We start from the raw sequence: 22,895 nt of genomic DNA on the forward strand, positions 1-22,895 counted from the left end.
TCCTTCTCCTGGTGCTTGTGCACCTCAGATAAAATCCTGCTGCAGGCAGTGGGGTTCCAGCACCTGCTGGCACCCAGGGGCCCTTTGCACATGGGCGTACCTCTGAGCTCACTAGCACCGTGTCCAAAATTCCCTGAAAGGGTGGGTTTGTGCAAGGCACCACCTGTGCTGGGGAGAGCTGCTGCAAGGGGACATTCCGCTTCTGTAGCCACAGCCACGGGTCTATCTCTCCCCACCCTCTTGATGTTTTGAAGTGCATTTAAATTACGTAACTCTCAAAGCAGCATTTAAAAATACACAGTTTGCTTAGTGAGTGTGAGCCAGCAGAAGATAAAACCCCATTTTTGGCAGTTTTGCTGCAGTGATTTGCAGAGTTGTGTGTACTTTTGCCCCTGCATCCCCTGTGAAGCCACTCCACTGCCATGGCATTGCCCTGTCTCAGGTCCGCTGGCCTCACTGGCAGTCCCCTGTGTGCAGCATTATGGGGTCGAGCATCCACAGACCACACTGGCACACATTTCTTTCCAGCATGTAATCTTCTTTGAATCCTCTTCCTCCTTCCCATACCAGAGCATTTAGCTCTTCATCCCAGCCCTATTTAGAAAGGAAATGTCAGATTGCTTTAATTAAACATCTGTAGAGCCTGTTCAAAAGGAAAGCCCTGAGCAAGGTGCAAATCCCTGCTCTGTGCAGCGGCTCCATGCTCAGCAGACCTGCGGGCACGCAGCAAAGCTGGGCTCGGTGGGCAGGCAGGCAGCAGGGGGCCACCGCTAAGCGCGTGTTGTTCTGCTGCTCAGGAGGAGCTCCTGGAGATGGCTTCTGGGTACCAGGATGGCATCCTGCGCTGAGAGCCGGAGGTACTGGGGGAGTGCTGTCTGGCAGGGGGCTGACCAGTGCATCTCCTGCTGCTTTGCTCAGCTGTAATCAAGCCCCCGTCTCTGCATCTGTGAGAGGCCACTGGGAGCATTTCTTCCTCTTTTTCTCATTTGGTGATAGTTCTTCTGGTTGGTGCTTTTGGACTGAGGACTCTGTCCCAGATTGACCATCCCCTCCTGCTTCCTTCTGCCATGCTCACCCAATGGTTTGGACTCTTCTCCTCCTAGTGCGCCCTGTCTTGGCTGTTGCATGAACCGCTGGTGGTTTCCACTCCTGGAGCCTGTCTTCATCATCGACTTTTACAATAAGGCTCTTTTTTCCTCAGAGTTTGAAGAAGAAAGCTGTTTCCTTATCCCAGTTCAGGGCTGTGTGATGTGGAGGGGTCAGCGTGAAGCCCTGTGCCAGGAGGTGTATGGGACGGTGCTCTGCAGATGTCCCCATGGGACCCTGTGTTCACCAAGCACTTCAGCCAGAACAGACCAATGTCATCCCACCCCTGAGACCCTGGAGATCTTGGGAGGTACAGGGAATTGCTGTGGTTGTCGTCTTCACAGTTCCCCACTTTTGTTGCACTGAACCCTACAGAGGAAGGGACATGGTGTAGACATGGTGCTCATCCACAGCGCTCCATCTTCCCTCAGCCTTTATGCCAAGACCCAGGTTCAGGAAGGGCACTCTTGCTGCCTCTGAGGAGCTTTTGAAAAAGAGGCTTCCCCATCTGTTAGACAAAATGTTTAAAAGCAACTGCTGATGTGGGGATGTTCAGCTCACCAGTGCCCCGTGAGTTATTTCACAAAAGGACCAGCTCCCCACTGATGGAAATGTTTGGGCTGCATCCACCTTCCCGGGTGGTCGTGTCAGCAGTGGCTGGGCTTAAGGCTGAGTTGGTGGGTGACTGGTGGGATCACATTTTCCTTTCCTTTCTCTTGCATGCTTTTGGTTATTCATTCCCTTGGAACAGCACATCTCCCCCTGGTTTTGATGGATAGGTCTCTCCAACCACTTTGTGTTTCCCAACTGGGAGCTGCCTGTGCTCAGGAAACTAAATGTAGAGGAAATTATTGAACTTCAAGACTGTGTGGTATGATGTGAAGGTTGTGCAGAGCCTCCCAGGAGTCCTGAAGCCTCAGCCCCCGTTGTGTGCTGGAGACATCAAGTGATGGTGAAGTAGCCAAGGCCCTGTGTGATGGAAACAACTACCTGTAGGGCCTCCCTGGGATGTGGTTCATGGTGGGATGGGGTTCTCATTGGCAGTTTGTGTTTCTGGACCTGGGAGGCAATCTGCCCTGCTGTGTCATCAGGTACTGCTGCAAGAGTCTTGGAAGGAAATCCTGTAAAGAAGACTCATGAGTCCCTGCACATACAATTGGAGTTACACCCCTAGAGAATGGGGTCCTGTCCTGGGAAGAGTGGAGGAACTCCTTACATCAGGTGGGACGTCAAGCATCACAACAGAGAAGATGCAGGCTCAGAAAGTAAAAAGCTCTTCTAAATCACAGCAGCAGTCCTTGAACGTGACAGCCCAGCAGGCAGTTCAGCTGAACACACACGTGCTTTGTAATCTTCTTGTGTGGTTAATTACCCTCACTGCCTGCCACGGACACCTGTTTTCCAGTGTGAATGTATTTGTTGTCAACATCTGTCGGTTACTCCTTATTCTCACCTCATCTGCTGGTTCAGAAGTCCCCTCTGCTGTAGGTACACATCTCTGCAGCGAGTTAAGGATGCTTGAGATTGGATTTCTGATGGCATCCAAGTCTTGTCCTAGAGCTCCTGGCAGTGCAGCAGCTCCCCCTTCCTGTAGCCATTCCTGAGGAGCAGCACCCTGTGCTGGAGCCTGGCTGGTGTTGGTCCCTCTCTGGGTCTGGCTGGCATGGACTAAGCTGTGGACAAGCTCCAGTGGCTCCAGAGAACATTCTGGGTCCCTGGTCTGCTCTGCACACCCGTGCTCACCCAAAGGACAGGGAAGTCAGTCCACTGCTCCATTTCTGACTGGCTCTCCCTTATTTGTAGTGAGCTTATTTAGGAATCAGAGCCTTTTGCAATAGTCTTCTGTGATGGAGCTACCCCATGGCTTTGTGGGACAGCTGGGAGAGGTTGCTGCAGCTCCCATGGCTCCACAGAGATGAAGCATGGCTTCTGCTCTCCTCCTCTCAGGAATAAAGTACATGTTTCCCCCTTTCCTTCCTGGCTGTTCTTTGCTCTTGGTCATGGAGTTCTTTGGCAGTGGATTGAAGAGCAGATCTTGATTTGTTGGGTGCTTCTACTCTTCAACTTACCCAACATTATCACCAATGTTTAATATTTTACCCATGCACCTTCTCTGATCTTTACATTTTTTCCCCATTCAGTTTTCTATTTATGAGTCATCTCCTGGGTTCTGTCTTTGAAGACATGCTCAGGTTGATCTTTTCAAGCCTCAAAACAGAAGAACCCTTTTTGTTTGCCTTGTGACCTTTAGCCAAAGTTCCCCCAGCATTTTTACATCATCTTCCCTTCTGCTTCATTTGTTTCCCATTCAGCCTTTGAGGTGGCATTGTGCCACCAGCACTGATGTCCTGGTGGGTAATGGTCAGCCATACTGGGAGTGCTGCTGAACACCCCATATAGGCAGGAGTTTCCTCACTAGGGCTGGTGGGACCCTGGCGTCAGACACTCCAGTTGTCCCAGTGCTTTGGGAGGAGCACGCCTGTGGAGCAGCTCAGAGGTGGGGGTCAGGAAGGGGATGTGGAGTGGCACAACCGAGCATCCCGCAGGGGAATCCTGACCGCCCGCTTCTCCGCTCCTGTGGTACAGGCAGCAAAGCATGGATCGCCCACCCGCAGGGCCGCAGCCACTGGGCATCCTTGCTGATAGCGAGGGTTTTATCCACCATCAGATCTATCTTTGCTGGCGTTTTCCCACAGATGCCAGGGTGCCCAGAGCTGTCTCTGTCCCCTGGGCACCCTAGTGACACTCACCATGCCAGCATGTGGGCACCAGTGAGACCAGAGAGGGACCAGCCTGCAGTGCCAGCTCTGAGCCCTTTCCTGTCCCTTGTCCCCCACTGCTATCACAGTCCCCGTGGTGCTCACGCCTTGGGATGCGTTCTGACCCTGGAGTGGGTCTTTCTCTTTCTTTGCTTCCTGCTTCTCTCCAGCATGTTGTTTTTGAGGTGATGGGGTCATGGCCACCCTGGGCTGCCCTAACTGCTCTGCTCTGTCTGGCCCTAGGAGCGACGAGGTGATGGCCGTAGCCAGCATGAACTATGACCCTATCGTGTCCAAGGTGGCTGAGGTCCTGGCTGCCGGCAGGACCATCCGAAAGCGTGATGTGGAGTAAGTAGACATGCTGCAGAACCAGCAGTGCCAGGGCAGGGGCCGAGCATAGCCGTGGGGTGCAGGGCAGGGGTGAGCATCCCAAGGCAGGACCCCAACAGGCACTGGGCAGCTCTTTTCCACTGCTCCCCACCCTGTAATCTTGCATCTTCCTTCCTGTCCCACTCACTCCAACCTCTCAGCTGCCTCCAGGTCTGGCATCCTGCACACAGGGGGTTTGTCTTTAACACCAGGACCCAAATCCTTACACATGTGATGGGACAGCTGGCACATCACCAAGGTGTCACTGCCTGACGCTGGGGTGCCCCTGGGCACCCAGTCAGTCGAGGGGACCCGCAGGGAGGGGCTGGGTGTGCAGCCTGTGCCCAACACTCTGCAAGAGCATAACCCGCAGAGCTTATGGTGCCAGGTGTCTCAGCCTCCAGTTCGTTGGGGTGTAGATTGTAGGCAAAGTGCATTTTTCTCCCTTCACTTTGTTTTTAAGACGTTTGTGCAAGGTTTAATTCTTGCCGGGATGAGAGAGCACGTGGCTGTTGCCCCTCCCCCACCCACGCCAGTTGGGCTGGAAGTTAGACACAGACCCCGGCTAAAATAACAAGAAATTTAATATAACAGAGTGATAGAACAATCTGAATAACAACAGTATCAATGGTAACAACAATAAACAGCAATAACAGTGAACAAGACAAACAATATACAGAGAGATACCGCTAAATGGTCAAGGAGCAAACCCGCCGCGTGTATGGCAAAAACCAACACCAGAAGCGAAAGTGAAAAGGCTCCGCCCCTGGACCTGACATCAGCATGGTATGAATAACCCGGCTGGAGATCCCTTCCCCCTCTCTCTCTGCTGGGAAAAACTTTACTCTATCCTGGCTGAACCAGGACAACGTTGTACAGAAAAGAGAGCCTGCAGAGCATGGGTGCAGAACATGTTGTGTTGAAGGCAAACACTAGGGAGGTGACAAGAGCCGGGAAGGAGCCTTTAGAGTGGGAATCAGAGCTGAGGGAGGAATCTGGGTCCCTCTCCCTGGGGTGTTTCCACATCTGGAATAAAAGCAGACTTTTTCAAAAGCCTGGGGAGAGAAGCACTCCCAGTCCCCAGGCAGCCCTGAGCCAGCTCAGACACTCTGGGCACCCCTGGGATGGGGAACATGTCAAGCATCCACGCAGCCACCAGTGACCGGGGCAGGGCTGTGTCCACCCTCTCCGATACCTTGGGAAGTGGTTGCTGGCTGCCTAATTTGCAGCTGAGAGGGAGGTGGCATCTCATGGGCAACCCAGCAGTGGGGGGGAGCTGCTGGCCTCCACGGTGGAGCTCAGCAAGCCTGGAGGAAGCCAAACTGCCTAAACCTGAATGTCTTTTCTCTCTGTCTCCTGCTGCTTTCACACCTTTTAGGCTGTTTGTCCATCATGGCAAGTACGTTTGGTTTGGGGTCCTGGGTGTGAAGGGCTGGCAGGGGAGGGACAGCCAGCCCCCTGCTTGGGCCGTGTCCCTAATTCCTGTGTGGGGGCACTGGTTATGGCTGCATGCTTGCTTTTCAGCCACCCCCCGCAGGGTGCCATGCTGCGGGGCTGAGTGGTGAGGCTGGGGGTGGCAGGAGCTGCGCTGGGGCTGGGTGGGCACGGCTGCTACGTCCCCTTGGCAGGGTGTTGGTGCACTGATCTGCTGGGAACAGGCAGCTACCTTTTGGCTGGGGGGGTGACTGCCATTCAGTGGCTTTCCATGAATTTTCAGCTGAATGACAGAAGGCCGTGTTTATAGTTAAAAAAAAAATAGTTGAACTCAGTTTTAAGTGGAACTGAGGACCTGCAAACGAGTGTTTGGATGGTTTTAGTGACATGTGAGTGAGGGCTCAGGTCCCGTGTGAGGACAGGGTGCTGCCATCTTGCCCGGGCTGGTTGTGCCTCTGCGCCGAGCAGCACTGGTGGTGCCAGGGTGGGGACAGATGACCGACAACCTGGGCAGTGCCCAGGCACCCCAAGCACATTTGCTTGCACATGTGGATGCTGGAAGTCATCTCACAGCGCTGCTGGTTTTTTTTCTTTTTCTTAGGACTGGAGATATGTCCTGGCTAACTGGGAAAGGCTCCTAACGCTGCTGGCAGCTGCGCCCTCCTGATGCTGCACTTGCCGTGGGGAGACGGGATGGCAGCTCCACGGACAAGGGGGAATGCCACAGCTGAGTCATTTCCCTTTGAGACTTGGATGCACCCAGCGCCTGTCACTGCGCACTTACCTTCCCAGCAGACCACCACCAGCTCCTCTGCCCCAGTGCCTACCAGGCTGGGGCTCTGCTGTTTCAATTCCCATGGAACACTGGAAAAGCAGCCCCCAGAGCGCAGGGTTTGGCACTGCCATGGGCGCTGTGTGGCTGAGGATGCTGCCAACGGGCCAGGGGGTCCCCAGGCAGGTCTGCCCCAAGCACATCCCTCACCCCTGTAAACAGTGCGAGTGCCTTTTATTGCTCCCTGTGCTTTCAGGCATGTTGCCCCTTCCCAAAACCTCTTTGCTCCAGCAGCGCTCTGATGCGCTTTCCCGCAGAGCCTGACATCTGCTCCCTTGCCACATGACTGCAGCGCTTGCCACAGCTCTCCCCATGCCCACCCACCCTGCGGAGCTGCTGGGTGGTGCAAGCACCTCTTGTGTGGAGGCTTCCCACTTGCATCCAGCTCACCTGTATTTATTTCCAGACTTCCTGATCTGTGCTGTGTAGAAACATCACCAGTCATCTGTCATGTCTTCAGCTGGTCTCTTCTGGTTTCCCTGCAAGGTTTTTCCCAGGTGGTGTGACCAGAGGGGATGGTAGGCAGGGATGTGCATGCTCCAGCACACGCACACGGCGATGAACGGGGTCTGCTTTTTGAACCCCATTACATATCTGCTGGATCCACAAGGGAACGTGAACTCACCAGTCTCATCTTAGGTCCCAAAAGGCAAATGTTGATGTCCCTATCCCCACTGCAGCATGGGCGAGGGCTTTCTATGAGGGCAGAGGTGGCCAAGGCTGCTCAGCTCCTTCTGCCCCAGGCAGGGCCCTTGCAGAGGGGCTGGGGCCGTGCATGCTGCCCAGGTGGAGGCAACTGCTGCTTCCCCAGCTCGACATGCTCAGGGGCGAGAGGTGGCTTTGCAGCCTGTGTCTGGCTAGTGGGATGGTCAGAGTCTGCTTCAGCAGGTCCCCAGAGGACCCGTCTGGAGGTGCCTGGGGACACTGGGGCACCACACGGTGACACCCCCTGCAGCTCTGTGGTTTTCCCCTGGGCTCTGGCACATCTTCCACACTGAGTGAGACTGGCAGCTCTCACCCCCATGTGCTCCCCCAGTACAACTTGGCTGAGCTTTTCCAAGGCCTCTGCCTTCCTGCTCACCCAAATGCTTGGCATCCTCTGCAGTCCTCCTGGGCAGAGTTTTGGGAAGATGCCCCATGACTCCTTCACCTCTGCTGGGGCCTCACCCAGCATTAGGCATGAGCCATCCACAGTTGGCATGAATCCCATGTTCACAAGGCTGAAGACTATACAGGGGCTGAGGAAGGACCTTCTCCCCCAGCTTATGGCTGCAGTGTGGGGAAGAAGTCCCATTCCCCCTTTTTTTACAGAGGAGCTGTTTTAGCTAGGGCTGGGAGCATCACCCCATGACACAAGACCCCAGTCAGCAGCATGGTTTTTCTGAGGACACGTACCAGGTCATGGGCAGGGCTGCCAGCACAGCTGAGCATCCTGACATGGGCCTGCGGGCACTGCTCCTCTGCATGGGGTGGGATGGTGTTGGACCCCTTGTCCAGTGCCTCAGCATGTCCTGGAGCTGGGCAAGGCTAGGTTGTCTCCTCTGCCACCTCTCCAGGCACATTTTGCAACCTCCCATGCCAAGACAGAAAGTTTCCAGCCCTTAGCAAACCACTTGTTCCCACTGTGAACAAGCACTGTTAGCTAGAACCAGCTGGGGCACATGCAACTTGTTAGTGACCCCTGGCTGCACTGTCCCATCACATTTAGCTTCACCATATTGCCCAGGTATCTTCTAGGTTGCTCAGCTTGTTGCCCACACAAGAGGTGATGCCCCCAGACCCAGAGCTCTCCACCAGCTCCTGCTCCTCAGATGCTGGGCTTTGCCTCTCCCTGCCTGCATCTCGCCCTGTGTGCTGGCAGGACCCAGGGAGCCACGTGGTGGGCACAGCACATCTTCCCTTCCCACACACCCAAGAACCCCTCCAGACATCTCGTTGCAGCATTGTACCAGGTGACAGGTTTAGTTCTCTTGTGCCCTCAGCCTTCATTTAAAAAAATAATCACTGCTCCTCATGAGGTGGCTTCCCAGCCATTAAGTGTGGTCTCACCCTTATCTGTCCATCTCTGCCCTGGCTTTCACACCTTCCACATTGCTTGGGTGAACGTTGCCGCTTCAGGTACTGGCATTTACTCCTCGCTTTGATCCTTCTTACTGCCCCCAGAGAGGTCGTGACAACACAAATAGCTGCTCCTTCCTTTGCCATAGTAGCAACTTGCTGGCCTGTCCTGTGGGCTGGTTGCCCTTGTCTCGGCTAGAACTGGGCTGAGCTGAGTGGTGGTGGCAAACCATCTTTGGGCAGGTCTTCCAGGTGTCACGTCAGGCTGGGAAGTGTTCAGTGTTACAGCTGTGGGCAAACACTCTCCCTGAGGCAGCAGAGATTCTTCTCACCAGTGGCACCTTCAGATGTCTTGTCCAGGCATGGTCAAGTAGACCAGAAGCACCTCATGGGCCTTTCTGCTCAGCCATTGTCCTGCCTTAGCTCAGTGTCCTTCTCTAATAGCAGGCCACTGCTTATAGCAAGGTCTGTTTTTTCCACACTTGGTTAGATTTTTTTTTTTTTTTTTTCCTGTGAAATCCACTTTGCATGGGTTTATGGGTTGGGTTTTTTTCAGCAGTACTGTCAGGACAGGGGAGCAGCTGCCCTGAGCCAGGCTGTGGGGCCACACTGTGATGGCACAGCTGCTCAGCACTGCTGGAGAAAGGACATGCACCCTGGGCTGTGCTCACAGCACGGACCTGCCTTGAGAGACCAGCTCTTTGTGCGTGGAAGCCCTTCATGGACTTCAGCCAGTCACACATTGGTCTAACCACGCTTTCAGCCCCAGGTGTTTGAAGGGTTGTTGGGGTTTTTTTTTTGGCAGCATATGACAGTGAGCTTTGCAGCTTCTTTTTGGCTTTATCAAGCAGAAGACTTATCTTTTTATTTGGTTTCTCATGTTCTTTGCCAGTGCTTAGCCCTTAAGGACCACATTTACAGTACTCTGTCCCAACATCTGCAGCAGCTGCTCTGATGCACCTTCTGGGATGGGTCAGAGGCTGATCATGAGGTGAGGCCATGACTGTTGTGTAGGACTAACTGTGAAGGTCCCAAAGCACCATCCCCTTCCCCTGCTAGTCACCTCTGGCTCGACCACCCTCTCACACACTGTCCCCCACTGCTCTCCTCAGGACCCCTGAGCCTGGATGGGGCTTGGGAGGCTGAGCAGCATGGAGACCCCCAGGGTCAGCCCTTAGCAGGGAAGCTCAGAGTGATGGGTAAAATGCTCCTTGAGTCTGGAGGTTTTGAAGAAGCATTTGTTGCAAATAGCACCATGCCCTCCCGGGCATCCTCATCTGTGGGAGTTTGGAGCAATAATTATATCAATACAACCTAGCTGGGAGAGGGTACAGCAGAGCAAAGTCTGTGACCCTGGAGACGCTGCTGGGCAGGGTACAACCTGCTGCTCACCCCTGCAGCTGCTGCAAAGCAGACACGCTCTGTATCCTTGCGTCTCCTGCATAGGCTTGGCATCCCAGGGCAGGGGAATTCTCCCTCCCCACATCCTCCTCGCAGCTCAGCAGCTCTGACCTCAGGGAGCCAATGACCGGGTGGCCCCATGCATTAGCCCAACCTGTCATCCCACTAATTACCTTCTGGCTAATCCCTGCCAAGCCAGGCTGGGGGAAGCAGGCTCAGCTGCTGGCCATGGCTGCACATACCCCTCTGCCCCGCCACCTCCGCCGGAGCTTGGCAGCCTTCAGCAGTTCCCTCTTCATCAACAACAAGACGCGGGACAGTGGCACTGCCCACACCTACCACCCAGGTACAGGCGGCAGACGGGGAGGGGGTTGCTGTTGCTTTATCACCACAAGCTTGCTCAGCACATCACCAAAGCACCTCGGTGCCGCTGAGCCAGGAATACCTGAAGGGTCCCTGCACCCACCCACCGATGTGGGGGAGCAAAAAATAAATGCATTTGCTGCAAGCAGCCATTCTTGCTACCCAGCCATCCCCCCTGGCATGGTGGGGGCCATCACTCTGCCCTCTGTGAGGCAGAGGCTCCCTCAGGGCAGCAAAACCCTGGGGGTGCTGGGCAGTCCTGCCCACCCCCGCCTGCCCTGCCTAGCCCACGAGGTGCTGGCCAGCCTGCCCCTCCAGATGATGCTCTACTTCAACGTCTACTACTTCCCAGTCTGGTGCCTGGCTGAGGGGATGATGCTGCTGCTGAAGGTACTGTCCCATGGGGCATGTGGGCACGTAGAGGCCACGCTGAGCAGGGGACGAGAGCCACTTCAAAATTAATGGGTCCACACCCACATGAGCAAAATATCCTGTCCCCCACAAGATGACTTTCTTCCAGCTCCCAGAAATGGAAATCCTGAGAACAACCACTGAACAGGGCAGGGGAGGTTAAACTGGGAAGGCAGAGCAGGCAGGGCCAGGCAGCAGCTGAGGTGGGAGCTGGGAGGGCCTGGGGCGCTGGGGACAGGGCAAAGGGGACGGGAGGGGGGGTGAAAGGAGCTCGGCACGGGGCACAGGGGGTGGGAAACTGGGCCTGGAGTGCAGGGGACAGGCCTGGCGGGTACGAGGCCATATCCCCATTACAGTACCACCTGCTGCCTCGGCACTACCAGTTCCTGCTGGTTGCTGCCTTCCTCATCCTCTCAGTGGCTGAAGGCTCCCGCCTCTACCTGGGCTACGTGGGGAACCTGCAGGAGAAGGTAAGTACCATCCCCCCGTGCTCAGGCAGGGACAGCCATAGTTCTGGCTAAGCTGGACACCCTCTCACTCGGGACCTGAGAGCTCATCACTGCCCGTTCCTGCTGGACTCCCGCCAGGAGCTGTCCCGGGAGGGAAGCTCGGGTGCAGGCAGGACCTGGGGGTGGGGGTGAAGGGGACCCACTCCCTCTCCTGCCACATCCCTCCCTGTGCTGCAGGTGTGATGCTCCAGCACCAGGCACAACAGCATCCCACCACAGCCCTGGTACCCAGGTGCCACCGCTGCAGAGGGCCCCCAGGCCAGGCCTGGCTTGGCCCCCCAGCTCAGTGGGCTCTGCTCCTGCAGGTGCCAGAGCTGGCCGGGTTCCTCCTCCTCTCCTTCCTGATCCAGCTCCCACTCCTGCTCTTCCTGCTGACGGACAGCCGTGTCACCCTCCTGCCGCTGGAGCTGGCCCTGCACAGCCTCCTCCTGGCCTTCCTCATCACCGAGATGGCGGCCGCCTTCCTGGCCTTGAAGACCATGAGCAAGCAGCTGGCAGCACAGTTCTACCTGCGGCAGCTGAAGGGCAGCTGAGAAGGGGGGCATAGGCACCCCACCCAGTCAGGCCCAGCAGGGAGCATTAAATGGTGCTCAGACCTCCGCTGCGCCTCCACAGTGGTTTTGAGTTTGCAGGGCCTCTGGGAGCACCCCACGGGCACAGACCCGGACGGTCCCTGTGGGCCAGGCTGACAGAGCCCAGAGCAGGGCTCAGCATCTCCCAGGCTCAGCCCAGGGCTGCACTTGTCCTCACTAAGCATCAGCCCTGGCAGAGGGCAAGACCCAGGGGGGCAGGAGGTACTGCCACCCCCCAGCAAGCACCAGCCCAGGGCTGCTGCCTTAAGCTCAGCTCTTGAATCCTCCCCAAGCACAGCCCAAGTGGAGAAGCAGAGCACAGCCCTGCTGCTCCCAGGGGAGCCCCCAAGGATGCGGGTAGCTCCTGAGGCCCCCTCCAGCTGAAGGGTGCAGGGTGTTGCAAGGCACCAGCGGCACCACCCAACCTTCACAGCCAGGGCAGCAGACAGCAGAGCCACCTCCCACTTTCTGAACAGCTTTATTGTGATATGTCCCTGTTTTTCACGGGAAATCCAGGCCCACAGTTACCTGGAACGTGAGCGAATGCGAAGTGCTTTCAGGCGCTGGTGCGGAGAGCGGGCCAGCTGCTCCCCGGTGAGGTGGAGCTCCCACAGCACAGCTCTGCCCGGCCGGTGCTGGGAGCTGCACAGCCTGGTGCTCCACCAGCCAAGAACTTCTGCTGATGCAAATATTTCTCCAGGAAAGGCAGATCCCAACCCCAGCAGTGCACACAGGCCAGGAGAACTGGGCCACCTCCACCTGGGCTCTGGCTGTGCCCCCACTGCATCTACCTGGAGGCTGCTCCGCAGGGAAGGGTGCTCAGGGCGAAGCATTCCCCGCAGCCCTAAGCTGTGGCCTCGGTCTTACCTTTAGGGGGTTTTGCCTGCAAAATGAACGGGGACATCTCAGTTTCCTAGAAACAAGGGTACAGCCCAGGTGGGCAGTCCTGCACTGCTCTACTCGGTCCCATGTGACCAGATTCATTGCTGGAGACCCCCACTCCATTTGTGATTTGAGATTAGGCCTTAGGAATTACTTTTTCCACCCCAGTAGGAGAGTGCAGCCCTGGGGTAGTTCACCGGGAGCTGGGAGATCTGTCCTCAGGTTTCTAAGACTTGGCCAGATAAAGACAAAGCCAACCCGAGCTGGGGCTAGCAGCACTCCTGCTCTGCAGGGACCTCCCAGCCCACACCCTGCAACTCCCTGATTCACCAGGGCTGGGCAGTGCCAAAGCCAGAACCACATATGGCAGGAAAACCTGTCACTGAGTGGACATGGCAGCAGGGCACAGGCTGAAAAGCTGCACCCTCTCCACGGAGTGGAGCCACATTCTGTTTGGAGGAGGGTGAATACACGTGGACCTGGGTCGGGTTTTAAGGCCCCCTCAGGGACTCCCTGCTGTCTAACAGAGGCTGAGATCGTGGTACAGCTTTCCCTCCAGCCCGGGCACCAGCTGGGTCCCTCTCCTCCAGGCTAAGAACCACTCCACTGGGGTTTTCTCAGATTTGGTGAGCTGAGTTTTAACCAGGGGCACTGGGGTTTTCTCAGATTTGGTGAACTGAGTTTTAACCAAGGGGCAGAAAATAATTAAATCTGCTTGCAAAGCTTCACTCCAACCTCATGTCTCCAAAGCAGCCCCATCCTTACCTCCTCGAACTTCTCCTTCCAATAAAAGTCAGCCTTTGCATCCAGGTAGAGCAGGACCAGGTCACAGACCACCGTGGTCTGGAGACACAAAAGCAGCAGGGCAGTCAGCACCAAAAGCTCCCACAGCAGCGCCAGCCCTCTGCCCCAGCTCCCACCGAGCCCTGCAGCAGGCCAGACTCCAGCACCTGTCCAGTGCTAGGGGCCACAAGCCCAACCAGCCTCCAGCCCAGGCCACCCAGCCAGGTCCTGTTTGAGCCAGGCTCCTGCCATTAGCGGCGCGGGCTGTGACACAGGGGGGCAGGGTGAGGGCTGGTCCAGTGCACGGCGAGGGACTGGGATGAGCATGTCTGGGAGAAAAGAGGGGGCAGGAGGGGGAGCCCAGGCTGCCTGTTAGTCTGCTGGAAGAGCCACAGAAGTGCTTTACAAGGGGCTGCCTCATCTCCATGACGGCAATGCCATGTCCCTGCCAGAGCCAGACACTGGCTGCCTTTAGAGTAAGGGAAGAAACACAGGGAGGAAGCACACTCTGCTGCTGGCCGAGAGAGCTGAGCAGACTGGCCAGCAACAGCCCAGCAATGCGCTTCCCGGGGCCAACCCAAACACTCGGCCTCCACGAGGTGTGCCCCTGACAGTGCTCAGGATCCACAGTCCAGCAGTGTCATTGCCACTAACGAGCACAAACAGGAAAACGGGAGCTAACACCCTGCCAGACATTCTCCCCTCCCTGGCAGACACCCAGGAAGCCTTGTGCCCAGGCAGGCAGATCAGGGAAACAGCAAGTGGTAAATCTCAATCCACAAATGGGAGGAAAAGAGCATGTCTGGAGTACTCACGGCACCAAAGAATGCGATGCCGGTGCCGAGGCTCACAGCAGCAGGAATTATCCCGAACTTCCTGGCCTGGTGAGAAACAATGAGTGGACAGGAGTGAGAGGGCTGTGGGACAAGCCCTGCTGGACAGCATGCTTAAAGCCAGGGAGGTGCTGGAGGAAACAGGGGTCATTTATCTGTGCCCAGCTGTAGGAACTGCTTTTGTCTTGACTCAAAACCCCGCTGGCTGCCGAAGAAGAGATTGAAGCAGCTTGTGACTCAGTGGCAGCAGAGGTATCTGTGGGCACAGCAGAGCCTCCCTCTAGCTGCATGAGACCAGCAGCTGCCACCCACAGAACTACATCAGAGCAGACAGTGTCCCTCTGCTCAAATGACTCTGGTCTCTCTGAGGAAAGATTTTCAGGTTCCTGTCTCCCTCCTGGCTATTCTTTCCTGCTCCACACACCTCCCAGGCCTGGTCTCACTACCCAGAAGTGGTGCACCCTGTCCTGCACTGCATGCTTCGTGCTCTTCAGGTGAAAAGGCCACTGCTAAGCATGACAGACCAGCTGTGGACATCTCATGGGGCATCACATCCTCTCAGCACAGGCTCCATCTTGCACAATTAAGTACCAAGTTTGTCAGTGGTGCTGCACAGAGTAGCATCAGCCATAATCATCCCCATGCCTTTTCTCCCCAAGGGTACAGTAATTAAGAAGGGATTAACTGTCTATGTTCAGAGAAGTCCAGGCTGCCAGAGTGCTCCCACCACAAGACCCTCAGAGATGCCCACAGGCCCTCTGCCCACACAAGCTCACCTTGCCTGCAGGGCCCAGCACATCACAATACCCCTGGCAGATCCCCAGCAAGGGAACCCTCCCTGCTCAGGGCATTACCACTTTCTCTTCAAATGGGAGAGACCACTTTCCTGCTCTGCTTGGAACACTCTGGAAAGAGGTAAAGAGCTCAGTGGGGTGGGGAGAAGTGATGGCAGCAGGAAGCTAGGGAGCAGGGAGAGGACTCAGCCCCAGTGACAAGGCTGCCAGGGCTGCACACGCAGGGTCTGCAGAGGAGACGGTACCTGGCCATGCACAGAGATGTCAAAGCGGATGCCGTAGAGCTTCAGCAGATTCCGGAAGAGCCGCCGCTGCGAGTCCCAGTAGTAGGAGGCAGTTCTGCAGGAGACACTGGATGTGGCTCAGAAAGCCATGGCAGCTCTGCGCAGGCCGTGAGGTAAGAGTGCTGCCAGCACCCTACAACTGCTAGGACTACCGTATGCCTGCACACACCTTGTGCCCTCCAGCCGCCTGCGGTGCGGGTGAGGCACGTGCTGCCGACTCAAGCCTGGCATCAGCAGGGCCATCAACACCCCACACAGCTCCCAGTGCATCCAGTGCAGGGTCAGCACAGGCATGGGCAGCCCCAGGTCTTGCACAGCTCCAAACAGAGCAGAGCTACAAGGTGTGGGAACTGCCATGGCACCCAGGTACTGACAGACCCTGCATTCAGTTACCACATCCCCTTGTCCCCGCTGCTCCTTTCAGAGCATCAATCAGAAAGCTGAGATCTCAAACCATTGCTGTGTGCTCAACCTAGAGGCCTGTGTGGCCACTGCCACAGCATCCTCACCTAAAATTGTACCTCCTGTCCTGCAGGCTGAAGGAGTACTGTGGCTGGCACTGGGTAGCAGGGTGATCCAGGTCACAGTCCCACTCGATGCGAACTCCAATGCTCCCCCCCTGAAAAACACATTTTATTCCAGGAGAAGCACAGGATCAGATTTGTCAAGTTCTTTCCTGTTCAGACATTCACAGATCACACATTCCCCTTAGCATTTCAGGGATCAGTCCTGTCCATCATCCCTTGTCCACATCCTCAGGGCATTTAGAGTCATCCTCCATACTTTTAAAAAAAACAAGTACCAGCAGTGCAAGGTCTCCAAAGGTCTCTCCAGCTGCCTCCACCATGTCATGGACATGGAAGACAGGGCAGGAAGGGTTGAAGAATGGATCGTACGTACAGCTCTTGAAATAGGTAGGGTCATTGGTTTGCAAAGTATTGCACCTGAGATAGGAGAGAGAGAGAGAAGGGGAGGCATCACAGGTGGAGTGGGGTGTGGGAGGTCAGGGAGCCCTGCTGCAGGACTGAAAAGGGGACCCTCCCGCTGGAGAAGGACCACTGATGCTCCTGCTCTGGGGGGAGACAGTCACTGCCTCTTCTAAAGCCTCAGTTGGAGAGAGGGTGGAAGGAAACCAGCCCAGAAGAATCACACATGAAGTTATCACCCTTTACAGCACCTGCCATGGTCCTTCCCCTCCCAGCTCCTCTCCTCCACCTCTGCCCTTGTGCTTCTTTCTTCCCCAGCATCCAGCTCCTACCACTGTGAGCTTGAGTCAGCGCTCTAGGGGTGACAGCAGGAGCAGTTCAGCTGCCTCAGGCCAAGTCTCCTGCCAGAATAAGGCAGCACAGTCAGCATGCCTGGGACTACAAGGCCAGTGTGGCCCTTTACTGGGCCTCTGTGAAAGCATTCTGCAGGGACTAAAATGCAAACATACATGGGGTAAACTGAGACCCTGGGGATGACTGGCCTTGCCCACCTGTCTGTGGTGCTCAGCCAGGCAGAGGAACACCAGTCCCTCTCTCTGAGGACTCCCCACCCCATTGCTCTTGTATCTGCAAACACGGGTGCTGCTGAAGTGACCACCATTCTCCTGAACACATCATCCTGAGCTGTAACTACCTGGGCTACCACCTGTCCTGGATGGCACATGGCTTCTTGGACACCCTGGCTGATCAGCCCCCAGGCAGGCAAGCTCAGCGCAGAGGCTGGACTAGGCTGCACACACAGTCTGCCTGAAGAAGCATCATACTTACTTGGAGAAGTTAAATTTGGTGAAGTGGACAGTATTTTTTATAAAAAGAGTGAAATTCTCTGCCTCAGCCAGAAGAGGTTTCCTGGAAAACAACAACCAATGAACTCAAATTTTGCACAGCAGCCAAGGCACATCCCCATTCCCGTCGCTCTGCAGTCTCTTCCACAATCCTGGGATTTTGGCTACAATGGACAGTTTCAAGAAACACTCTTGGGTGAAGTTCTGTGGGCTTAACTGACAGGTAGATCAATGTCAAAGATCTTCCCAAGCTTGGATGGCCCTTGGGCAAGTATCAGCAGGCCCCTGGTTACATGAAGCCCAGAGGGAAGGAACCAAGGCCCTCAACGCCTGCTGTCCCCTCACCCTGTGCCTTACCCGGGCAGGGTGTTGTTCTCCACAGGACACCAGCCGTAGATCTCACAGGTGGAATGGGTGCTGTTGAACATCACACATTTCCCAGTTTTTATCCCTAGAAGTAGACATTGTCTTATCATTTACTGTTGCTTTTTAAAATGTCTTGTCTGCAGCTCCCTTACTGGGATAGTGCCCTGGCCACAAGCTTGTTCTGGCCTTCTTAAAACCTGAACAACAAAGAAAAATCTGGGATCATCTTCAGGTTTTCCCCACACAGCAACTTCCTTGTGAAACCTTCCCTCCACACCAAATGACAGGAGCTGTTTTACAAAGACAAGAAGCTGCTTGCTGCTGTCAGTGCCTGGTCTGTCCAGCACAGCCCTTCCTGCCCCATGGCTGCTGGAGCTACCTACTCCTGGGATGGGAACACAACGAGCTGGGGCAATCCCACACACAAAGCTTTGGCAAACGACCTCCTTAGAGCTCAAATATTTTTCTCCAGCTGAACTCACACAGCCTGCTGATATTAATCAGCATGAAATAAGAGCCAGGTTTTATTGCAAAAGGAAAACCTGTCAATCACATGGCACACTGGTTTCAATTCCAGCAACCAACATCAGAAACAAAGCACCCCTGTACTTGCTGTGACAGCGTCTTGTGCTTGCAGCACCTGCTCGCCCAGTTGTGACAGGTCACCATAGAGTTTTGTCAAGAATAAATGGCTGGAGAACACTTCCACACACACCTACAAAAAGCACTGAACTCAGGCAGTCAGGCACCTTTGCACGTCTGCTTGCTACAAGGAATTAAATGATTTTGATTTTTTTAGCAAAACACCCAGTACCGTTGCCATGAACCACTGGGTTTCCCATGGGACAGTCCGCATCTTCAGTGCACATCGCATCGAGAACAGAGGGGCTCTGAGAGAGACAGAGAGAAGCGGTCACTGCACTGCCCAGCTGCCCAAGGCCACACCGTCACTCACCCACATTTGTGTGCTGCTGCTCCTGCTTCTCCAAGTACCTCCCAAACGCTTACAGAAGACCTCTGCCATGTCCAGACCCTGGGCAGCCTCCAGCCAGCGAGGAGAGAGGCACCTCTGAGGACAATCCTTCTTGCCTGTCTCCACACTCCCTGGGGCACTCACCTACTCCACCTCAGAGGCAGAGGAAGCCTCAGGAGCTAGCTCAGACCTTTTGGCTGGGACTGGAACAAGCACAGTTGGGTTCAGGAGGGCTTTAATGGCAGATCCCATTAAGCACCTTGTAAAGCAACACCACAGTTCCCCTAGGGAAGAGCTGAAGAGACCCTGAATACAGCATAACACAAATTTTAGACACAGAAAGCTTCACCCTCACTCTGGACCCATCTGATTGCCAGGAGCAGCAAAAAGCTCCTATTCAAACACAGAGAGATCTAGGCAGGTGAGGGACATAAGTAACACCTTCCCCCAGGTACTCCCAGGAGTCACCAGCCCATCACTAACACAGAACCCCAAAGGCAGGTGGGGAAACCCCAGTTATGGAGTCAGAAGCATCTGTCCAGGCCCTCCCAGGGCTGTCCCAGGACAGGCTCAGCCCCTTGCTCCAGGTATGAAACCGACCGTAACGAGCCAAGAGGAGCAGCTCTCTGAAGCACCTTCGGGTTGAAGGTGGGTGTCACTGCCTAGGGGTATAGGAATCATTATGGGATGCAGAACAGCATTTTGAGATTGCACAGGACATTTAGCAGATGGAATGTTTAGGGGAAGAAGAGAAGGCATGGAAAAGGAGGGATCTAGGTGATCTGAGAAGGAACAAAGATTGGAAACTAGAGGGATAAAAGGATGCAAAGGACTGGTTGCATGTACAGAGCTGGCTGGTCAGTATGCTGACCCATCCATGCCCTGCTCCCCATCAGCACAGTCTGTTACAGCTTCAGACTAAATTCTATTTCTATTTTCCTGGGCAAGGGGCTCCGTCCCCTATGTACCTCATGTGTACAGGGGTCTGAGTGCCAGCAGCTGGAGTGGGACCACCACTTGTCACAGGGTAGGTGAGAGTAGGCATGCAGGGAAACGTGTGATCCACAGCAAATGTCAGGCCAGACGAGCCAGGGAGGATGAGGCCTGGGAGTGAGGTGGGGTGTCTAAGGGCAAGGCCACAAGACTACCAGAGGGACGAGAGAGCCCTGCCCAGATGCTGGAGAAGGGTGGCTACTGGATTCATGCCCTCACCCCCACTGATGGCCCACTCACAGCTTGCAGCACCCACCTGCAATGCTGTAATAAGCACTTATGAGAGCACTTCAACGTCCTAGATCAAATCAGATGTCAAGGATTCAGCCTTCAGAACTCCTCAGACAACAGGCATTTGTGGATCAGCCCCTTCCCAAATCCAGGTAACAAGACACGTGACAAGTGCCACTTGGCAGACAGACACTTCTGGGTGTTCAAGGCATGCAAGCTGCAAAGCCTGGGAGAATTTCAAGTACTGAAGTCTGTGATGACATTACAGAAAACCTAAAACCTAGTCAAGAAGGCTTCAACCTTTCCTACCACCTCTTAGTAAAAACGAGCCTCAAAAAAAAAAATCTGTCAGTGTTGGCATTCTCAACAGACATGATCCAAATCAGGTCACATGTGCCACAAGTGCATTGTGAGAGAAGCAGAGATCTAGACTTGGTTAAAAGCCCTCCTGCAGCCCTGGATCTGTGCTCCTAAAGCTATCTACACCATTGATGCATCTTGCTTGTGTAAGCTTGGGAAAACTGGGAGTAACAAATTTTTCTAGGAACCTAACTAAGAACTGCAGTTTTGGGACAGGAATATGAGCACACCAGTATTTAGAACAGGTTTCTTGACAAGCAGGTGAACTACTACACGTTTTCAGAAGACATGCCCTGAGGTGCTCACAGCAGAGATCAGACACTGCTTGGAGTTGGCAGCATTTGTGTTCCTGGGACAGGGGTGGGGCAGCAAAGAGGTGCTTGTGTTGACAGCAGAGATCTGTACATAAACACTAGGAACCTCATGACTGAAAGGTTTATATTTATTTTTTGTAGTCACAAATACGTGGGTAGAGAATTATTTTATCCTTAATCTTATTAAGAAACAATTGCTGATTCCCAGCCCTCAACAGCTATGCAGCCATGTACCAGGGGCCAGGAAGCAAAGTGCACCTTCTTGGAGAGCAAACCACCAGACGCATCACATGTGAGCAAAAAAGGATGATGATTCTCCCAAAATCTAACACCCGCCCCTCATCCCCTTCAGACATGGTCCTGCATTGCTCAGGGCTGGGACCAGTGCCATTCACATCCACATCCACATCCACCAGCAGCATCTGGACAGGTAAGAGCTGCACACAGCTGGATGTGGCAGAGACCATGATTTAAGAAAAATGGTCCCTTAGCCCCAGAGCTTGCACCCGGCCAGAGCAGATGCACTGTCTGACTAATGCCTTTGGCTCTATGTCTATTTTGATCGCCTTCATTAACCTTCGGAGCACCTTGCAAACAGAGGCAGAGGGTTTCCAACCACTCAAAGTATTTGAGATCAACACCGAAAGGTCTCCCTCAGAGAGAAGTCACAGCTTAGCCACAGAACTGAGCTCAACACAGATATCAGCTGCTAAAACCCATTTTGTGCTCAGGTGCTGTCTCTGGCCCCAGGCAGACTTTTCCCTGGTATGTCAGCACAGAATACGTTGGTAATCAAGAATATTCAGAACTTCCTGCAAAGTCAAAATCTGTCACTGCTAAATCTTCAAAGCTTCCCAAGCATAAATGCCAGTCCCAAAGCCAGGAACTGAGAAACTACTGGAGAGCAGCAGGGGGTAAGGGCTGTGACAGGCACCCAGACACACCACAGCACTGTAATGTGATGAAATGCTCTGCTCTTCCTGTATCCTTGGCTTGCACACTGCAAAAATAAGCATCCAGAGATGCCCATGACCGCCTGTGAGAGAGCCCTGAAATGCTCTACTGCATGTCTTCCCCTAGTGATGTTCCTGAAGCTATCAGTACTTCATGAGTTCTCAACATTTTAAAGAGGGATCATTAGTACCATTTTCCCCAACCTGAAACAGGGCTTGCTCCTCCTCGCCTGCAGCTTTTGGGCTGTGTTTGGAGAGCAGCCCAGCCTGGCTAGGAAGCAGGATCAGGCTGGGCACGGCACAGCAGGTCACAGAAAAAGCCGAAGGGACCATTAGGACAAACAGTGCTTGGCTTAGCAACAAGCTGCCAGCAGTGACTTAGCTTAAAAGACATTTGCTCCTGTCTGCCAAGCAGGGTCCAGGAGAGTTCAATTGAAAAGCTGGCCTGAATCCAGCCTTAAAGGGAAGATTTCTCCCAGGGAACATATACCACTAAGTGTTGGCTGACTACCTTGTGCTCTGTTCCTCCTAAAAATAGGACACTAAGATGGAGAGTCCTGCAGCAGACAGCTATGAAGGAAACGTGACAAATATCCACGTAGTATGTGTAACAGCATCAGGAAAAATCGCAGAACAGAGGTAAAAGAATGGAGCGGCAAGTCAAGAAACCAAGAATGTGTGAGGGTCAAGAAGGAACACAGGTCACAAAGGTATTAGCTAGGGATGGCAGTGCTGATGCCAGCTGCACTGTGGAGATGGAATAGCAACGGAGCAACACAGCTCAGCCTCCCCAGAGCGGCCCTTGTCCAAAGGCAGCAGAAATCCTGTAGAGATCAAACAGCATCATCACCCCTCAAGAAGACCAGAAAGGTGATGAGGCCCGAGCAGACTGCATCCCTTGTCCTTATGGTCACCAGAAAAGATTCTGGCCAGACTGCCTGGATACACATCTTGGTTCATGCAGGTAGGGCAGAGCAAGTGCATATGAGCAAGTTAAGATCTATAGAGCAATGAGAACAAGGCGAATCAGCTTTGTCTGGAATAAACGCCCATTTCTCCCTTCTATCTGGTCTTGCACTGGGTTCTGCTGAGCTCCTGTACCCTTACAGAGCAGCAGCACTGACTGGCTTTATAAATCTAATCCCACCGCAGTGCTGGCTTAGTTAAGAACAGCACAGCTCACTTACCTCAGGACAGGTGCCCTGGGCTTGCTTTGCTGTAGCGATGAAATTGGTCACCAGAAAAAGCACATTTTCTCCCTAGGAAACAAGAATGCACCTTCAACAGGGTATTTACACCGTCACACTCCTCAGCAGCAAAACAAACAACAAGTTTTCTCATTTCTTTTGGCTCTGTAACTCACAACGCTACCCTCGCCTTTCCTTTCCCAAAGGGTTTTACCACAGCTTTTGCCAACCGCCTCCCTCCCCCGGGGCGCCTGAGGCGCCAACCGCGCGGGGCCCGGCCGTACCTGGGGGGGCCGGGCGTAGTCCGCCGCGTCCCACAGCCGCCGGCCCGCGCCCCCCACCTCGGCGACCGCCGCCCCCTTCAGCTTGGTGACGAC

General features: G+C 54.5%; 3 protein-coding genes across 13 annotated transcripts in view; 2 read left to right on the plus strand and 1 right to left on the minus strand.

Annotated features, from left to right (window-relative positions):
* AIFM3 (apoptosis inducing factor, mitochondria associated 3) overlaps positions 1–6,925 on the plus strand; it is a 48,159-nt gene extending 41,234 nt beyond the window's left edge. For 5 of the 9 annotated variants that reach the window (XM_026860091.1, XM_026860093.1, XM_026860099.1 and 2 more), the window contains 4 exons: positions 798–857; positions 4,089–4,193; positions 5,593–5,613; positions 6,250–6,925. In XM_026860091.1, the coding sequence (XP_026715892.1) occupies positions 798–857; positions 4,089–4,193; positions 5,593–5,613; positions 6,250–6,289 (226 nt within the window). In that variant the 3' untranslated portion in view covers positions 6,290–6,925. The remainder of the gene's footprint in view (positions 1–797; positions 858–4,088; positions 4,194–5,592; positions 5,614–6,249) is intronic. The other 4 variants (XM_026860095.1, XM_026860097.1, XM_026860098.1 and 1 more) reach the window with 4 other exon arrangements.
* A 2,970-nt stretch (positions 6,926–9,895) lies between these two features.
* Positions 9,896–11,822, plus strand: LOC113486332 (transmembrane protein 17B-like). 3 transcript variants are annotated; one of them, XM_026860107.1, is made up of 4 exons: positions 9,899–10,285; positions 10,589–10,692; positions 11,070–11,183; positions 11,573–11,822. In XM_026860107.1, exons 1-4 carry the CDS (start codon positions 10,063–10,065, stop codon positions 11,753–11,755), a joined length of 624 nt encoding a protein of 207 aa, XP_026715908.1. In that variant the 5' UTR covers positions 9,899–10,062; the 3' UTR covers positions 11,756–11,822. The 3 variants fall into 3 exon arrangements, with proteins under 3 accessions (XP_026715909.1, XP_026715908.1, XP_026715906.1); XM_026860105.1 differs by having other exon boundaries at positions 9,902–10,285; positions 11,528–11,822; XM_026860108.1 differs by lacking the exon at positions 11,070–11,183 and having other exon boundaries at positions 9,896–10,285; positions 11,528–11,822.
* A 433-nt stretch (positions 11,823–12,255) lies between these two features.
* On the minus strand, positions 12,256–22,895 carry P2RX6 (purinergic receptor P2X 6; the record flags this gene model as incomplete). Its single annotated transcript, XM_026859895.1, has 11 exons — positions 12,256–12,677; positions 13,442–13,519; positions 14,275–14,340; positions 15,332–15,425; positions 15,880–15,989; positions 16,173–16,314; positions 17,125–17,205; positions 17,499–17,592; positions 18,322–18,397; positions 22,519–22,590; positions 22,803–22,895. Coding segments are annotated over 11 exons (945 nt in total), but the record flags the coding sequence as incomplete, so codon positions are not given.

This window comes from Athene cunicularia (genome assembly GCF_003259725.1).
Source record: "Athene cunicularia isolate RWA chromosome 15 unlocalized genomic scaffold, athCun1 chr15_part1, whole genome shotgun sequence".
NCBI lineage: Eukaryota > Metazoa > Chordata > Aves > Strigiformes > Strigidae > Athene > Athene cunicularia.